This window comes from Falco cherrug, assembly GCF_023634085.1.
Source record: "Falco cherrug isolate bFalChe1 chromosome W unlocalized genomic scaffold, bFalChe1.pri SUPER_W_unloc_1, whole genome shotgun sequence".
In the NCBI taxonomy this organism is placed as follows: domain Eukaryota; kingdom Metazoa; phylum Chordata; class Aves; order Falconiformes; family Falconidae; genus Falco; species Falco cherrug.
The window spans coordinates 11,865,059-11,883,811 of record NW_026599288.1 but is presented as its reverse complement, the minus strand read 5'-3'; the positions used below and the strand labels follow the sequence as shown (position 1 = coordinate 11,883,811).

At 42.0% G+C, this 18,753-nt stretch overlaps 2 protein-coding genes across 2 annotated transcripts in view; both read left to right on the top strand.

The window, feature by feature from the left end:
* The window catches only part of LOC129734925 (uncharacterized), a 254,926-nt gene that overhangs the window by 118,195 nt on the left and 117,978 nt on the right, over window positions 1-18,753 (top strand). The gene's annotated exons all lie outside the window — the stretch shown is intronic.
* The window catches only part of LOC129734894 (protein FAM219A-like), a 50,061-nt gene continuing 48,114 nt past the window's right edge, over window positions 16,807-18,753 (top strand). The window contains exon 1 of the mRNA XM_055700265.1: window positions 16,807-16,813. Coding sequence (XP_055556240.1) covers window positions 16,807-16,813 — 7 coding nt within the window. The remainder of the gene's footprint in view (window positions 16,814-18,753) is intronic.

Genomic DNA, 18,753 nt, shown 5'->3' with positions numbered 1-18,753 from the left:
GCGATGCAAGCGGCCAAGCGAGCTGACATCCGGCTGCCCCCAGAGGTCAATCGGATCCTTTATATTCGGAACCTGCCGTATGAAATCACAGCGGAGGAAATGTATGATATCTTTGGGAAATACGGACCTATTCGACAAATCAGAGTTGGAAGCACTCCTGAAACAAGAGGAACAGCTTAAGCTTCTCAAGGAAAAATACGGACTTGATTACAAACCCACAAAAAAAAAAAAAAAAAAAAAAAGAAGTGCTTCAGATGTCACCTACAAGAAATGGGTTTCTGCCTTGAACTGGCAAACATCTCTGTGCTTAAAGAGAAGCCTTTTTGCCTTGATGGAGATAATTTATTCTGTATTCTGTATTTATGCTGTATTCTGAATGTGGAAATTGGTTGGGACTAGGAGGCTGGCTTAAAGGCATTTTGCAAACGGGATTATTATTTTTGATCGTTATTGTAATAATAGTTTCTTGATCAAAACCAGCCAACACTATTTGTAAGCATTAGGCATATCTGAAGAGAATGCCTTTATTTGAATCAGCAGTTAAGGTGTAGTTTAGTCTGATGCTGTGGTTTTATCTGCTTCTGGTGAATTTTTGAAGTGATGAAATCAGAGATAGAAGGTATACTAAGAGTTATGAGGTAATAAGGTAATAATCTAAGTAAGGGTGCTGTCTTTTATATCTACAAGTGCAATATGCTTTTATGTAGCAGAGAGAAACTTTAACAATAATGTTGCTTGAGCGAGATGTGCATGTGACAACTTGGGAAAAGGGATATCACAACTGGAGTGCAACAGTGTTTCTACGTCTGGCAGAGTGAAATCTTTCAAGACCTGAGTTTAGACAGTCTAAAATAAGTTGTTAGTATTCAGAAAACCCATCTTAAGCCTCTTTTGCTTACATAGTGTTATGGAATTCAACTGCTATTGTAGAGAATTAATGATTTTTTAATACATATTAACAAATACTACTATTTTAACTTGAGGCAGTTGAGTGAGAAATACTCACGTGTAGCATTTGAGGGAATGTCAGCATAAATCGCACTTACAGTAAGACTGCATTTTTAATTACTGTACTCGTTAAGATTCAATGATGCCATAAGGCTAAAGGCCTTTTATCGCAGATTGGTTCTGAACTAAAAGGTGTGTGCACATGTAGATATGCACATTTGTGTTATTTTCCTTAATTGGCTACAAAATAATATAATTAGGTTGGGGACTAGATCTTGGGAATTTGTCTATTATACTTCTGTTTGTTAAGGAACGTGCATAACACAGCACCCATGTAGGCTTGGCTTGTGGCACAGTTGTCAAATTTAGCATAGACATTCAGACAGATAAGCAACGTACTCTTCTTGTGTGTATCACCTACAAGCCATTATGGCTTAGTGTGTAAATCTGTATGTAACTATTGAAAAATCCACTTATGAATGTATATAGCTTAGAACTAATTTTCCCCCTTTGTTAATTCTTTGATATCAATGAGGTATTCTTCAGAAATTGTATGGACTGGTTGGTTGCATAAGGGCAGTTGTTATTTGGACAGAAAATTGTTAATGGTCAGGGATTTTCCACTAAAATATTTGCAAATATTCCTAGTCAAACATCAGTTTGGTTTCTTTTTGGGTTTTGAGCTTGCATTAGTCCATGTTCAGAACTTTAAAATTACCTTTGAATTTTTTAAACTTTTTATATCACTGGAACAGAAAGAGCATCTAAATTAAAGCTTCAAGCTAACTTTATTTTTCAAGTATTTCAGGAATTATACTTCTGAACTGAGATTTTATAAGTTGGCTATGTATTTTCCTGTGTTAAAACGCTGTTATTGAAAATGGTCAACCAAGCCTGTGTCGCCCAAAATAAAAACGGGGCAATTGTGGATAACTGGCTAGCTGAAAAAGGTCTCATAGACATTGTCCAGCTGGCTGGACAAAAATGCACATCGCTCTCAGCTTATCTGAAGTAAAGCAAAAGTTACAAAATAACAGGAAGATTTTGGTGGGAAAAGAATGTTGCAGGTGGGAACAGATAACTACAGAACAGAAACTAGGGGCGGACTTGATATTTAGGTAACTAACCAATAATGAGCTTAACTTTTGTAATATGTATGAGCTAATTATAACAAGGCATAAAAGGTGACTGTAAGGGACAATAAATGAAGTCTGCTGATCACTCATATTGAGTGACTGTGTCTTCCCTCCGTCGCGACAGACTTGTGTCACCACACAGAAGCTATGAAGACCGCGACAAAAAAAAACGCGGCAGGGCTCTCAACTGATATCCTCTCTGAGAGAGGGGAGAGTGTTTTATATCTGCTATTAGTTAGAATTAATTAACCACATTTGATTAGGAATATAGAGTTATAAGAAATATTTTAATGGAATTTGTGTTTGCATAGCAACCGACAGCTACTATGAAATCCTCTACAGCCCCGTACCAAGGGTCAGAATCACCTAGTAGGAATGATTAGAATTTAGATAACAGTTTCCTAATTGGATACAGTGTTTATGTGTAGCCTAAGAGAAAGTATTGAGATGTCAGAATGTAGAATTAATGGGAACTGGGGAGAGTCGAATGAAGCAACTCATAGTTACCTGCCAAGAAACAGTGAATGTAGGTAAAAGGTAATTCCGGCAGGGGGTATTGCGACCACCAACTCATGTACCACCTAGCCGAATAATACCCCAGACCCATTTCTAGACCTTTTGAACCTTTACTGCACAGAATCGGATATGGAAGGAGAGTATGTTAATGATTTTCGGGAAATACTATGTTTATGCATGAATACTTAATGAATATGTATAAGTCCTATATAAGATGTATGATTTTGAAACTTGGTGTGCGTTGATCATGAGAGGACTCACTCATGCACCTGGCTGTTGATAAAGAAGTGTCTGCTTATCTGCATCACATTGGTGTTGATAAGTTCTTTATTCCGAGATTTCGGTAACAAGAGCACTAAGGAAGACCATGATGGAATTAGACGTGGCAATTAAGCTCTTAACTAGTATCCTCTTTAAGAGAGGTGAGAGCACTAAAGAAAAAGAAGTGGAAGCTTTAGTTCGCTGGGCACAAAAAAAGGATAAGATTCCCGAGACCACATTATTGTTTAGTATTACGGAATGGAGATAAGTGGGAAATTGCCTCTGGGATACTACAATCGAGTTAGGTAAGAAAGGAAAAGAAGCTAAAGCGTTAGGAGCTATGTGGTGGTCTATAATTAACACTCTGGAAACTATGAAGGTGGAAAAGAAAGTAGCGGCGGTAGCTATAGAAGCATTGGGAGGAGATGTGGTAGAAAAGCCAATAGAGCAGAAGGGTGATTCACCTAAGCCTTCTCTCTTGGCTACATTTTTCGGAGTTGGGCATACTCGTCCTAGGAAGGGTATGTCAGCCTCTGCGTGTTCAACAGTACAGTAGTTCTTAGATAAGACAGCAGACAAACAGGAGGTTACTCCTCGGGGGTCTGTTGTAACTGAGCTGAAACCGGAAGAGCCTGTTGAGCCTCCCCAGGAAGGAGGAGCAGCGAGTCATGCTGCAGCAATTGGAGCTGTGAGTGGAGCAAGGCCAAAAAGGAGGGCGGCTACGGCTTGCAGATCAAATCAAGGGCGGGCAAAAGCGCCGTCCCATGTCGTATCCTCCTCTTCCTGAAACATCATCGGACAAATTTGAGGAAAGCAGGGAGAAACTTTGTGATAAAAATACAGAGAAGACTTTACAGGAGGTAATAGATAAATTAAGAAAACTGGAAAAGCGAGTTGAAATGAACCTGCCTACTACCTCAATACCTGTAGTTCCTCCAGTTAGCCCAACAACCCCTCTGATGCTGAACTCGAGAAAAGATCCAATTCTACAGCGTTGGTCCGGTGTTGTTCGTGGTGCTATTTTAGAGGGTGACTGGCAGGTGACTAGCTCGTTAGCTTGTCCAGTAGTGGTTAAAAATCTTGGTACACATAATTGGAAACAGCATGATTGGAAAATATTGCAACAGGCAAAGGAAACGGTCACCACTCATAGTCTGTGTTCAGAGGCTGCACAACAGATCATACAGTTTATTGCATGATTTACGGAAGGCTAATGTTAAAATGTTGGCAATGGGAGAATTACAACCTGGTCTTCCAACTCCTACGATGAACCCTCAGAATTGGCAAATTGTCATGATAGACTTGAAAGACTGTTTCTTTACAATTCCCTTACATCCTGACGACATGCAAAGATTTGCATTCACTCTGCCATCAATAAATCGTGCCGCCCCGGTCAAACAGTATGAATGGGTTGTCTTACCACAAGGAATGAAGAACTCTCCTACGATGTGTCAGACTTTTGTAGATTGGGCACTTGTTCCAGTACGGCAGCGTTGGCCTCACATCCTGATCTACCATTATATGGACGATATTTTATTGGCCGCTGAACAAGGGATTTCAGATGATCAAATGAAATGGATTGCTGACCACCTTCTATCATGTGGTTTGGTTGTGGCGCCTGAGAAGGTTCAGCGTTCAGCCCCATGGAAATATCTAGGCTGGCTCATCTCGTATGCTCAGATCCGACCACAGAAGGTAACTCTTACTACACAAATAGCTAATCGGCATGATGCTCAAAGGCTTTTAGGAGATCTACAGTGGGTTCATAATATAGTTGGCCTCACTAACGATGATTTGCAACCGTTCCGATCCTGGTTGCATGGCACCGAAACCAACAGTCCTCAAACTTGTTCACCAGAACAGCGGGCTGCCCTAGAAGTTGTGTCCCGCGAGATTCAGACTGGCTGGTGTGGTCACCGAATGGCAAATCATCCATTATCCTTTTTGGTTTGTAATGTTCCCACTTCACCTTTTGCCCTGATTTTGCAATGGCAAAAGAAAAAGGGGGAAAATACAGCGATCGTTTTAGAGTGGTTATTTTGCCATTGCAACCCAGGTGTATTTTAAGTTGCCCTGAAGCCTTGGTGAGAAAAGGAAGAGACAGGATTGTTGAAATTGATGGGACTGAACCGGCAGATATCAGTGTTCCAGTCCATGGTGATGATTATGAGTGGCTCCTGAGACATTCAACAGCCATACAGTAAGCCTTGATGGGCTATACAGGTGTTGCACACAACAACCGGCCAAAAAGACCCCTCTGGAAGATGTTAGAGCATTATCAGTGGATTGCGAGACCGTTATGCTCAAAAGGACCAGTTGAACGGCAAACGGTGTTTACAGTTACAGGACAAAAGATGAAGAAGGCTGCGTGTGTATGGAGATCCGATAATCAGTGGCAGAAACACGTGATCACCGGTGAACCACGGGACAACCTTCAAACCTTAGAACTGAAAGCACTGTGTTGGGCATTGGGAAGCTGGAACAACGCACCTGTACACATAGTATCAGACTCATAGTACGTAGTTGGTGTAGTACAGCGCTGTTGTTATAGATCACCAAACAGCATGAGGGAACCAAACAACAACAGTTCCTGCTTTGAATGCTTTGTATAAAAACATGGCTTCAGGTTATGGGAAAGACCTAATCCGGTGTTATTTATCGGTAGAGGTTATTTTTGTATCTCCACAGATAAAGGACCTATATGGGTCCCTAGCAAGTTTGTGCGACCTGTATGTCAAGATCAGAAGATGGAAGAGAAGACTCAGAGTGAGCAGACAGAATAAACTGTCTATGTTGTAAAGGATGTAAACCTCAGGTATTATGCATATATATGCTATGTGGGGTAAAACGGTTCTGTAAGCCAAAGCTTAAATGTAAATGGTCTGAAGAGTGTGTGGACAGTAAATTGAGTACTGTGCGTTTTATTAGTAACTGGGCGTGAAGCAAGAGAAAACATACGAATAGTGCAATACCATGCTGATTGGAGACAGTACACATCTTCAGAATCTGTGAAAGCACAGATTTGTGGTCTGGAATGTAAAAAAAATAAATAATTGTGAAAATTTTAGGAGTAAACATGTTTGAGTGGTGGACTTGGTTTACGGTCTTGATGAATTTTTTACCCATTGGCCAAAGTATTTTTGACATCTTGCCTAGGACAAACATATGGGTGACATGGGCAAATATGGGAATAACAGACTTTTGTTTAAGTCTGCAACAGGCAGACAACCCCTTTAGAACTTGTTTAATTGGTATTCCCCTGCAAGAGAATGAAACAAATTTTGATGGGTTTTGGAATGTTAAAGCTGTGAATATGACTTCCAATCAGAATGGTACATGTATGAGTCCAAATGGCAGCATTAAATGCTAAAAATATACGAAAATTAGTGTGTTGGGGAGAGAAACAATTTAATCTTACATTGCAGATTTTAAGTTCATTATTGCTTGATGTAGATAGTGTTAGGCATGGTACATTACAAAATAGAGCTGCAATAGGGGTTTTTTGTTATTAGCACATGGACACGATTGTGAAGATTTTGAAGGGATGTGTTGTATGAACCTTTCTGATCATTCCATATCAATACACAAGAAGTTGTCACAACTGCAGGAAAACATGAAGCATATTCTTGCTGATGATAATCCCTTTGATGAATGGTTGAGAGTACTGGGGATAACAGGTTGGTTAAAGACGTTATTGATGGAAGGAATACACTTTGTTATAATCATGTTGTAATGCTTTTAATTTTTGCTTGTTTATTTTCTTGTTTGAAGAAAGGTTTAACATCTATTGTGAAACAGACATGGGTTGTCCAAAAAGAAAAAGGGGGATATGTAGAGGAATTTTTAAAGGACCGAGGGCATATGTTACCATTGTCCGGGTTGGACAACCCAGGCCTGTTAGTTGAAACTGCAGAGCAACTTTAAATTGTCCTTGAAACAAGCAGTGTGAGAAAGAAAACAAGCTATGCACAAACAAGAAGCCAGTTGCAGAGCAAGTTCTGGGAACGGAGAAATCAACACACTCTCATCGGCACACTCTGATCAGGCGCCTGCAGCATGCTCACCAATCAGCGACACGGACGACTGCGTGACCAGAAACTTTTATCCAATCACCTGTGTGTAGAGCCGTGTGAGCGGTCGGTTTAAGTTATAAATATGACCTGTTTGTTTAATAAAGGGAGCACAGCATGTAGCCATATTGGTGTGATTGTCGTGATTTGGCAGACTCTCCACGGGGGAACCTCTTCGCCCACCCATGGGAGACAGTCCTCCACAAACTTCTCCAGTCTGTGTCCTTCCCATGGGCTGCAGTTCTTCACAAACTGCTCCAGTGTGGGTCTCCCACAGGGCCACAAGTCCTTCCAGCAAATCTGCTCCAGCATGGGTTCCTCTCCATGGGTCCACAGGTCCTGCAAGTAGCCTGCTCCAGCACGGGCTCTACGCAGAGTCACAGCCTCCTTCAGGACACATCTACCTGCTCCGGTATGGGGTCCTCCACAGGCTGCAGGTGGATATCTGCTCCACCATGGACCTCCATGGGCTGCAGGGACACAACCTACTTCACCATGGTCTTATCCATGGGCTGTAGGGGAATCTCTGCTCCAGTGCCTAGAGTGCCTCCTCCCCCTCCTCCTTCACTGACCTTGTTGTCTGCAGAGTTGTTACACATTTTCACTCCTCTCTTCTGGCTGCAATTGCGCAGGTTTTTCTCTGCCTCCTTAAATATGTTATCACAGAGGTGCTATAACGGTCACTGATTGCCTCAGCCTTGGCCAGCAGCCAGTCTGTCTTGGAGTCGGCTGGCATTGGCTCTGTTGGACATGAGCGAAGCGTCTGGCATTTTCTCACAGAAGCCACTCTTGCAGCCCCCCGCTATCAAAACATTACTCCACAAGCCCAATACACTATAAGCTCTATGAAACCCAGAAAATAATAATGGTTTCAGTGGTATATTGAGGTCATAATACTTGGAGTAGAGGCGATCAATGAAAAGCAATCATATTAGCCATCCCACTCTTGTCCAAGTTCGGTCCTATGAATCCCAGATGGAAAAGTCTGCTTAGTGATTGATAATTTTCACATTTCACTTTAGGCTTCAAGTTTAGTTTAAACAGCTTTAATACAGGATCTGACACATGATAGTCATATGGAAGAAAGGTACATTATAGAAATTCATTCTGTATTGAAGTTTGAATTCAAACCATTGCCAGGATGTCATACCGTTATCTGATTTTAATTACATTACAAGGCAAATCCAGTGCTAATTCAAGATCGAGCCCTCCACACAATCTAACACTATACAATAAACAAACACTTTGAATTTTGTAATGCTTGCTTTGTTTTCCAGTCTCCTCTTCAATTTTTTTATGCCAATTCATTTTACATGACTAACTTTTCTTTTGGAGTGAATAAAAATGTTTATTTCTGGATGACTGAGGGATCAGATTACAATTTATTGTTTCCCAGTAACAGAAAGTTCTAACAAAATTCAGTGTTGCAGAAAAGGCAAAATCAGGGATAAGAGACTTCTGCAATTTCTAGCTACCATATATGTCCACATTTTTAAATCAATACAATTAATTTACATTAATAACTCTTCGTTTGGATTATGCATTTGCATGCTGCTGCATGAGAAGGAGTGAGCTCCTTGCAACTCTTTTTCCCCCCTCAGTCTTACTAACCCTAGAAATACTTAATGGACACTAAAAAAGGAGTTTTCTTCTAGAACATGTTATTAAAAGGGGGACCTAAGAAGAGACACAGAAGGAGAGTTTAGCAGGAGAAAGATGAGAAATGGGCAAAGAACTTGAAGCTACTACTAAATGCTTACTAGCAATTATGGACTGCTGGAGCGGACAGAAATTTGACAGTCTGAACAAAAGAGATGAGGAGTCAGCAAAATGCAGACATGTGGCGTACGAGGCACGGACTTTGCAAGGATTGTGAAGCAAAGACATTTATTGTTAGTTAGTTACAGCTTTTATAAGTTCATACTCTGTACGCACCCTGCTAAAAGCTTTACTATTGGTCAAACTCTACTGTCCAGATGCCCAGCTGCTTTTCACTATAGGCTACTCTGCTGTTCATGCTGTTTCCTTATCTTCTAGAGGTGAGATCACATTCCTCCTTTGTTTGTCTCATCCAGGTTTCTTCTCACACTCAAAGTTATTTACCTCTTTGCTGCAGGATCATGGCTGCACATCATCAAAGCAAGGTCACAGCTGCACATTATCAATGTCAAACAACCCACTGTCTCAGTTCCCTACAATTCCCCCTTTTTGTTTTTTCAAAAGGTTGCTTTAACATGTTATGGACTGTTTGTTCCCTTTTTTTTCTTTCATCACTTAATTACCAATTTTAGCCTTATTTTATGTGTACATTTGTACATTTCAATCAAGTTCACAAAATGTAAATCTTTTGTTAACAGCGCATTTCATACAGAGGTCAACATATAGATTTATGATTATTTATAAGAACATGCAATAAGCTATGGAAATTTTATGAAAATATTTTAACAGAAACTTAATAAAATGAATGAGCATGAGAAATTGTGCTTAACTTGCAAATTCTATATATATAAGCTGCTACAAAACATTTTCTGTCCTAAAGAAAAGATAAAACCTACTTAAAAGCTCTTGAAATCTTGCACTTGGGCAAGTGTTTCACTGTGCCTCCATTCTGAAGCATGGAAGTGGAAATAGTGTAGAACAAAGTTTTACTTTAAATAATTGTTCAACTGTTATTGCTGCTTTTCAGAGAACCTGAAAGCATACAATGAAAACTTAAAACTCAACAAACAGCTGAATGAACACATTTAGATCGTTACCGGAATTAAATGTAGAAGTTAACTCAAGAAGCTTCTCAAAATGTTCTGGTTGCTTTGTGGGGTTTTTGTGTTTTTTTTTACTATACACAAACAGGGAAATAAAAAGGTTGAGAACTCCATTCTAATTTATGAACAAAATTCAGAATTTCATTTTATCACAAATTGCTTGGAATTAGATTAGGTTGCAGTTGTCATCCTAACAACTAGTTTCCACATTTTACCCCTTAACTGAAAAACACATATGATGAAAAAGTGTATTTCTAGAAACAGAAGAGTAATTGAGAAAAAATTTAAATTCTTATGTTCACAATTGGTTTTTTAAGTCTTATTAAAGTAACTTTTTTTTTTTTTTAAGCAACCAGAGACACTTTATTGTACAGAGAAGCTCATATTTATATCTCTGAGCCCCGATACAAATTCCAGCTGTATGCACCACCAGGCTGAGGGCAGAAACCATTCATGCAGTTACATGTCTTTCTTACTCTCCTTCACAATACCTAGCTGTTCTCTCATCTCCTGCCAGGTTAGACATTCTCCATACTCCTCTCATATATCTCTCTTCAGACATTCTCTATCCTCCTCTTTTTTGCTTGCTAATTGCGACAAGGCAAAGGCCGTGTGTAGCTGGGTGAAAGAAAGAAAGCTTACCAAAGGTACAAGGCCCCCCCACTGCCCTGCCCAGAATTCCCATCCAGGCCCTGTCCCCACAAATCAAGAAGGTATTGTTCAGAAGGCCTATAGAGGAAATTCCCGGGTTTACTGTTCTGGGGGTGGTATACTTGCACCAGGCGGATTTATTTCGATAAACTGTTGACTGACTGGTAAGGTCAATGCACAGTGTAGACTGATTGGTTGCATTGGCGAGGGTAAACCAGACATAGGTGTCGGGTAAAGCAGGTGGGTGATAGGAGCCTATCCCTGGATTGCAAGTGAGGATGACAAGAAAGGCCGAATACAACGCATGGGGACCCATCAGAACTGGTTTCCTGTAGAAACACAAGCATAACCCTGACCCCACTTTATCAGATGCGTAGGACCCTCCCATTCCCCCATCACCAGGTTTCGAATCATAACAGGTGTTTTTTCTAACAGTTCCTGCTGCAGGAAAAATTGACGATCATAACGGGTTTGGTCATCTTTGTTATGATTTTAAAAGTTCAAAACAAAGGTGGCCTTCCATAATCTGTCTTGTGGAGAGTCCTGACCCCTGCTCCCCCTTTTTTGTTTATTTAACGTCCTTCAGGGAGGGATGAGCTCTTTCAATAATGGCTTGACCGGTGGGGGAGTGAGGAATTCCCGTAGTATGAAGAACTCCCCACTGCTGCATAAATTTGGCAGTTCGTTGCACTATATAAGCAGGCCCATTATCAGTATTGATTTTTGGGGGCACGGCAAGGATGGCTGTTGATGCAGAAGGTTCGGACACAACTTATACGGCCAATGTGATCAAGTTAGTGCCACTTTATTAAGGGATACACAGCAATTTATACACTAGCACAAAGCACACACATTGCTTCTAGATTGCTAATAGGCTAAAGCTGCTTGTCTATTCACTCTCCTGCACTCTATGATTGGTCACGGCATGGTATCCATGCTCCTGCCTACATTCTGTTTTGACATTCTATTTTCTTATTTTTCAGTCCAACTCCTTTATCTCTTTCCCACGTACAGTTCCTTAATAGGTCAACTTTCTTATCTCTCTGCCAGTACACAGTTTCTTTGTCTCCCTTGGCCTTGCATATGTCCTTCACAACAGCTGCAGCCTGTTGTTACAATGAGGCCACTTGGTCTGGATTGCTCATAATATGCCCATTCTCTTCTAGCCACTCCACAGATGGCGAAACATGTTAGCCAATGTTTGTAAACATCACGACTCTTTTCCTGGCATGAGCCGTGGTAACAATATAACCTGAAAAGGTATCTACAAGACATTCACATATTTCAGTTTCCCAAACTCCACAAAGTGAGTGACATCGGATTGCCACAGTTCATTAGAGTGTATACCCTTCGGGTTAACTCCTTCCTTTGAGGGCAAGGGGATCACTCTCTGGCAATCAGGGCAAGATAGGGTAATGTCACGAGCCTGTTAGAGAGTGAGCTGGAACTGTCTTTTCAAAGCACATGCATTTTGATGATAAAAGCTATGAGAAATACATGCTTGTTCATACAGGTTAGGCACAACAGCAGACATAGTGTGAAAATCTGCTACATTGTTGCCTTCAAATATGGGTCCCGGAAGATCCGTGTGGTACCTAACATGCAACACATAATAATTGTGAGTACGATGATTCACCGATGTCCACAGAGTTCTAAGTTCCTTCATGAGGAGAGGATTGGAAACTTCTTTTAGGTAGGAACAGTCGATAAGTAGCTTAAGTCCAGCAACGTACATGGAGTCTGTAACAATATTCAAGGGTTCCTGCACAAAGCGTTCTAAAGCCATATTCACCGCAACAAGCTCAATAACCTGGGTAGATCCTTGAGCGCACCGGTGTTCCTCAGTTGACCATTTAGAATCAGCAGGTTTCTTCCAGGCAATTATTGCCTTCTTTGTTTCTCCAGATGCATCTGTAAAAACAGTGATGCCATCGACCGACATCTCACTAAATTATCATTGGCCCTATAAGGGCAAATGTCGAATGTCAGTCCATATTTTATGTTTAGGATAATGAAGAGATAATTGCCCCGCAAAGTCTGCTAATGCACTTTGTATATCATGTCTTTGCGTTAACAACCAGTCCAGGTTTTCCTTAGGGGCAGGAAAATATATCACATCAGGATCCTGTCCACTAATCATTTGGAGCCTTGTTCTCCCTCGTTGAATCAATTGTGCAAACAGTTCAGTTATTGTGGTTACAGTCTTTCGCAAGGTATGCGGTAAAAACACCCACTCCAGTACCCACAAGAGATCTGAAGATTGTTTATTCCATTGAAAAATAACAGCAAAGGCTTGAAAGTCACTGGGAACGATAGCTAGATACATAGGCTGATCTCAAAACCGGCAAAAGCATTGACGTCATTCGATTGCATTAGCAACTTTCCTCAAAGCGTGAATGCTTTCTGATGTCAGAGTTTGTGGAGAGTTAAGATCAGGATTCCCCTTCAATTGTTGAAATAGGGTATGTAAATCCTCAGTAGTAAGTCCCAGAACAGGGTGCAACCAATTAATGGCTCCCAATAGTTTTTGCAGATCATTAAGTGTCCGAATTTTCAGGGTGTTGAGAACTACAGGTTGGGGTCGGATTTCCTGCTGAGTGATCTGCCAGCTGAGGTATTTCCAGGGTTGAGTACGCTGAACCTTTTCTTCTGCAGTCTGTAACCCTGCTTCATTAACAGCCAAATCGTACCTGCATAGCAGCTGAATGAGCTGCCTCCTCTGCTTCAGCAGCTATTAAGATGTCATCCATATAGTGGTATATAATCACAGAAGGATTGTCACAACAAACCCTGTGAAGGGCAGAGGCAACTGTAAGCTGGCACATCCTGGGACTGTTGCACATGCCCTGAGGAAGCACAGTCCAGTGATATCTCCGCATGGGTTCTTGTTGATTGATTGCCAGTATCGAAAAGACAAACCGAGGTGCATCATCCAGATGCAGGGGAATAGTAATAAACCAGTCTTTTAAGTCAGTTACCATGAGAGGCCAATCACCAGGTAGCATTGCTGGTGATGGCAACCCTGGCTGAAGACCTTCCATAGGTTCGATTACAGCATTAACAACTCTCAAATCATGCAGCATCCTCCATTTTCCACTTTTCTTGGGGATGCAAAACACCGGGGTATTCCAAGGGCTATTTGTGGGCTGGATATGTCCTGCTTTTAGCTGCTCATCTACCAAATGATAAAGATGTTCAAGCTGTTCTTTATGCAGGGGCCACTGGTCAACCCATACCGGCTTGTTGGAGAGCCAGGAAAGCTTAATAACTGACAGTGATAAATCTGGGTTGGACGGCTGTGCAGTGACCCCTACGAAAAAGACACCCTGTCTGGTTCATTTACATGAATAATAGTTCCAAACTGACTGAGTATATTGTGACCCCACAAGGTGCATGGCACTAGCATAACAAATGGAGCGGCTGAGCCAGCTGCCCCTGTGGCCCTTGAATAGTTAATAAATAAGTGCTCTGTCGAGGTCTTTGCATTCCACCCACCCCAAGAATAGTGGATGCAGACTCCTTTGTTGGCCATTCCGGGGGCCATTCAGAGCTCTTGATAATAGATACATCAGCTCCAGTGTCTAGTAAACCTTGAAATTTTTTGCCTTGAATATAGCATGACAAAAAAGGCTGGCTTTGTTTTATCGTTGTGGACCAGTATACCTGAGGGGCTCCTGTGCTACCAAAGCCTGCTTTCCCCCTCCTTTTTCCCTGTCCATTTGCCGTGGGACCATAAAATGGCACTAACTGAGCTATCCGCTGCTCTGCTGGAATGTGGCAAGGTGGTGCCGGTGACCAGGACATGATTTGTATTTCTCGTGTATAGTCAGCATCAATAATACTCGGTAAAACAAAAAGACCTAATTTGGTGGTAGATGACCATCCAATAAATAATGCATGCATTCCTTTGCCAATAGGGTCATATACCCCAGTTGGCAATACTGTTACTTTAGTATCTCTAATAATTACTTCATGTCGGACAGCCAGGTCCAATCCTGTGCTGCGGCGGTGGCGAGTCGGAGCTCACTGGCTGAAGAGTGGGTGTCTGCATATATACATATTTAAACACACACAAATATAGAAGTGTTTTGGGGGTTTTGTTGTTGTTTTCCAACTCAAATCAGAATAAATAGCCAATATATTCTTGCAGATGGCTTTTGGATGGGGAAGTGCAAGTGGAGTGGACAAAGTAAGTGGCAAAGGAAAAAAACAGCAAGATTTTATTTCCATGGTACATGAACATACAGAAGTGCCACATCACTTAATGTTCTTACCTTCTGGGTTCCAATTAATAACAAGATGCAGTGTAAAAACATCAGCGCATGGATTTAACACACAATTTAAATTTTCAAAATGAATTAACCTTATTTTCCTTAATTGTTGACGCAGAAGGCTCGGACACAACTTATATGACCAATGTGATCAAGTTAGTGCCACTTTATTGAAAGACTTACAGCAATTTATACTCTCAGCAAAAGATAAACATGCTACACAGGCTTTGTTATGTAAAAAGTGATAGGTTAAAACTACTCGTTCCACGCTTCCACCTCCCTTATGATTGGTCCCGGTGTGGTGACCACACGCTGCTCCCCCCCTGTGCAGGCATCCTGTTTTTTCTCATCTTTCCGTACAACTCCCCCATCTCTCCGCGAACACACAGCCTCCCTATCTCCCTTGGCCTTGCACATGTTCTTAACAACACCTGCAGCTTGTTAGGGCTGCGGCCTGTTATTACAACCAAGTTATTCCATCTGGATTGCTCATAATATGTCCATTGTCTTCCAGCCACTCCACAAATCCCCCTTTTTGTTTTTGAGCAATCCAGACCCCTTTTTGGTTTTGAACAGCTAGTACCAGGTTTGCCATGTTCTGCAGGGCCCTTGCAAAAATGATGGCAACCAAGGTAATAGCAAACAAACAATACTGCCAATTGAGTGAATTGATGCCAAAAAGGCTGACATTTTCTCAGATTTTGATAACATGTTGCTGCAATGGGGCGCCTAAAATCCACGCAGCACATACCATCAAAATCCTCACAGACGAGTCCTTGAGCCAACAACAAAAAGCCAATAGTTGCTCTGTTTTGTATGTAATGGTGGCAAATTTGACTCACATTCTTAACTGCCTAACAAGCAAGGTGATTTAACTCTTTAATGCTTTCCCTGCTGTTGCTCCGGATAAGAGAAGAACCGCTGCAATATGTTCCCACCAGTTCCATAAATCAACTACATCATTACATGCTTTTGGATTAACATTACACAGAGGTAATCAATTATCCCTAATATCAAGGCTTTCAGTAAGATTCTTCATTCCCCACATGCATTTACTTTTTTGCAACAATGTCTGCAAGTCAGGAAGGGTACACCAAACAAGGACTGGTTCAGTAAGGAGACCACACATTAGTTGTTGGGTTGACTGGTGGCAGCAGTGCTCCCACAGTCTGGCATGCTAAGCTCAGGCCGCACACAGTGAGCAGGTATCCATCGCAGACCTTCATCTGTAGAAACACAAGCATAACCTCTCCCTCAAGTTAAAAATTCATGCGGTCCTGACCAATGCCCAGTACGAGAGTCTTTCATGCGTACTAAGACACCTTCGTGCTTTTACTGCTTGTCACCAATTGACAAAAAGTGTCGCACAATGGGAGGCACCGCATGGTCGACAGAGATTTTCAAAAAGTTCAAAACATAGCATGCTTTCTCTGAATGTGCCTCTGGGGTCATTCCCTTTATTTCTCTTTTTTTTCTTTTTTTTTTTTTTTTTTGTAACAGGGAAGCTCATATTTACATCTCTGAGCCTGGACACAAACCGCAGCTGCATGCACCACTAGGCTCAGGGCAGAAATCATTCATGCATTTACACAGCTATATATCACTAGAAGCATGCAGACATCTATTTATCACTAAGCAAGTTAAGAGTGTGTACTGTTCTTACAGAAGAGATTAGAGAAGCAAAAAAAAAAAAAAAAAGTGTTATGCTACATTCCAGAACTCAGCCTGAGAGTTACAGTCTGCTGTGAGTTCTGCGTTACAATCATTTAACACATGTTGGGGTTGAGATTGTGAAAGTTGCCTGTTTACAATTTTCATTGGCATTATCATAGCTAGTTGTTTTTAAAGCAACCCTCGAGCTTCCTCATGCTCGACTTGTTGCAAAATATTCTGAAGCCAATCAATAAAGTTAGTATATGACTCTCTAGGACCCTGCAAGACTGTGGCAAGACTCCCGCATCCGGACTGCTTTAATAGCCATCTCCTTCATTTGGAAATAGTTGTCCCTGGGATACCTTGCCTGAGTCACAAAATCAGCACAATTATTTTCTCCAGCCAACAGCTCATAGTTAACAGCAATTCCCCGACTAAGGTTTTCAATCAAGGCCACTACACATAGCTCACAAAAATCAGATAACCACATCATTTACTGTATCAGAGTTAGTAACATATGAAGCAATAACTTCCAATCATGCAGTGTGAGTGTATAAGGCTCTGCAATTACTTTAAGAAGGGACATAGAAAATGTATTATGAATCCTCCCTTCCCGCACTGCTTTGTTTAATGAAGAGTGTTCCCCCGTGGAGAGTCTGCCAAATCACAACAATCACAGCAATATGGCTACATGCCGTGCTCCCTTTACTAAACAAACAGGTCATATTTATAACTTAAACCAACCTCTCACACGACTCTACACACAGGTGATTGGATAAAAGTTTCTGGTCACGCGGGCGTCCGTGTCGCTGATTGGTGAGCATGCTGCAGGCGCCTGATCAGAGTGTGCTGATGAGAGTGTGTTGATTTCGCGGTTCCCAGGACTTGCTCTGCACCTGGCTACTTGTTTGTTCATGGCTTGTTTTCTTTCTCACACTGCTTGTTCCAAGGACAATTTAAAGTTGCTCTGCAGCTTCAACTAACAGGCCTGGGTTGTCTAACCCAGACAATGGTAACATATGTCCTCGGTCCTTTAAAAATCCCTCTACAGTTTAACTCTTTAACAAGCCTCGTATTGTATAGGCTGCCACTCTCGACGTTAATTTATCTGACAAAATACTGAACATGCCATAGCGACTCCCAAATGCCCTTGCTTAAGTGTTTCCCACTTGCATTCCTGCCACCAATCCCTCAGACCCCCTTTCACCCTCCCCGAAAATACAGTTAATGCATGGGGGGAGGCGGTGAGGTGGGGAGGTCCAGCTCCTTTTCCAGATCTATAGGAACTGGATCAAAAGGTTTATCAGTGTCAATGGAATCATTGTCCGAGTTGTCCTTTTCCTGCGCTTGGTCCTGTGTTGTGAGAGTTGCTGTAATCAGTGACAGAAGCTTTGTGGGTAGAGGAGGTGTGGACAGAATCGCCATCGCTGATGGTGTGTTGAGAAGAGTCACACTGTCGGTGAAATTTACAGCCTCCTCTGGTTCAGTGCTCATGCTGTTGGTGGAATTTACAGCCTTCTCTGGTTTAGTACTTTTAGTAGAATTAGTCCACACTTGGCAAAGAGTAGTCGGAATTTGCTACCAAGGTGCTAAATGCATTCCTGACGCAGAGTCCCCCTGCATGGCAGCATCATAGAATCATCTGCTGACCACTTTCATTTCTTTCAAAGTCTCTAAAATCAACCTCCACATTGTGGAGAATTTTACACTTTCTTTAGAGCCTGAACTAATGTCCTCCCACATTGCAGCACCGATCTTATCCCAGGTTGTTAACTCAAAAGCCACACTCACTGAGGGAATCAGTCCTCGCTGTCGAGCCCATGACAGCAACTTTGTCAGGCTTCCCTCATCATAAGATAATCCTCTCTTAGAGACGATATGTTGGAGGAGCTTCACCCCTGCCGCTGCTTCTTTGCTCAGCATGGACCCCATCTCCTCCCTGACCACTCAACTGATCAGGGCGAGATACCAACAGTTGCGCGCGCATGCCTTCCCAGGCACTGGGGCAGTGCCTGCTACGGCCGACTTCTTCCGCCCCCTCTGAGCCACCTCTTCGCTCCTGGAAGCATGGACAAGAGGGTCCCTTTTTCAGGCACCACTTTATTGAAAGACTTACAGAAATTTATACTCTCAGCAAAAGATAAACACACTACACAGGCTTTGTTATGTAAAAAGTGATAGGTTAAAACTACTCGTTCCACACTTCCACCTCCCTTATGATTGGTCCCGGTGTGGTGCCCACACGCTGCTCCCCCCTTGTGCAGGCATCCTGTTTTTTCTCATCTTTCCGTACAACTCCCCCACCTCTCCACGAACACACAGCCTCCCTATCTCCCTTGGCCTTGCACATGTTCTTAACAACACCTGCAGCTTGTTAGGGCTGCGGCCTGTTATTACAACCAAGTTATTCCATCTGGATTGCCCATAATATGTCCGTTGTCTTCCAGCCACTCCACACTTAATAGCATCCACACTCTGCACAGCC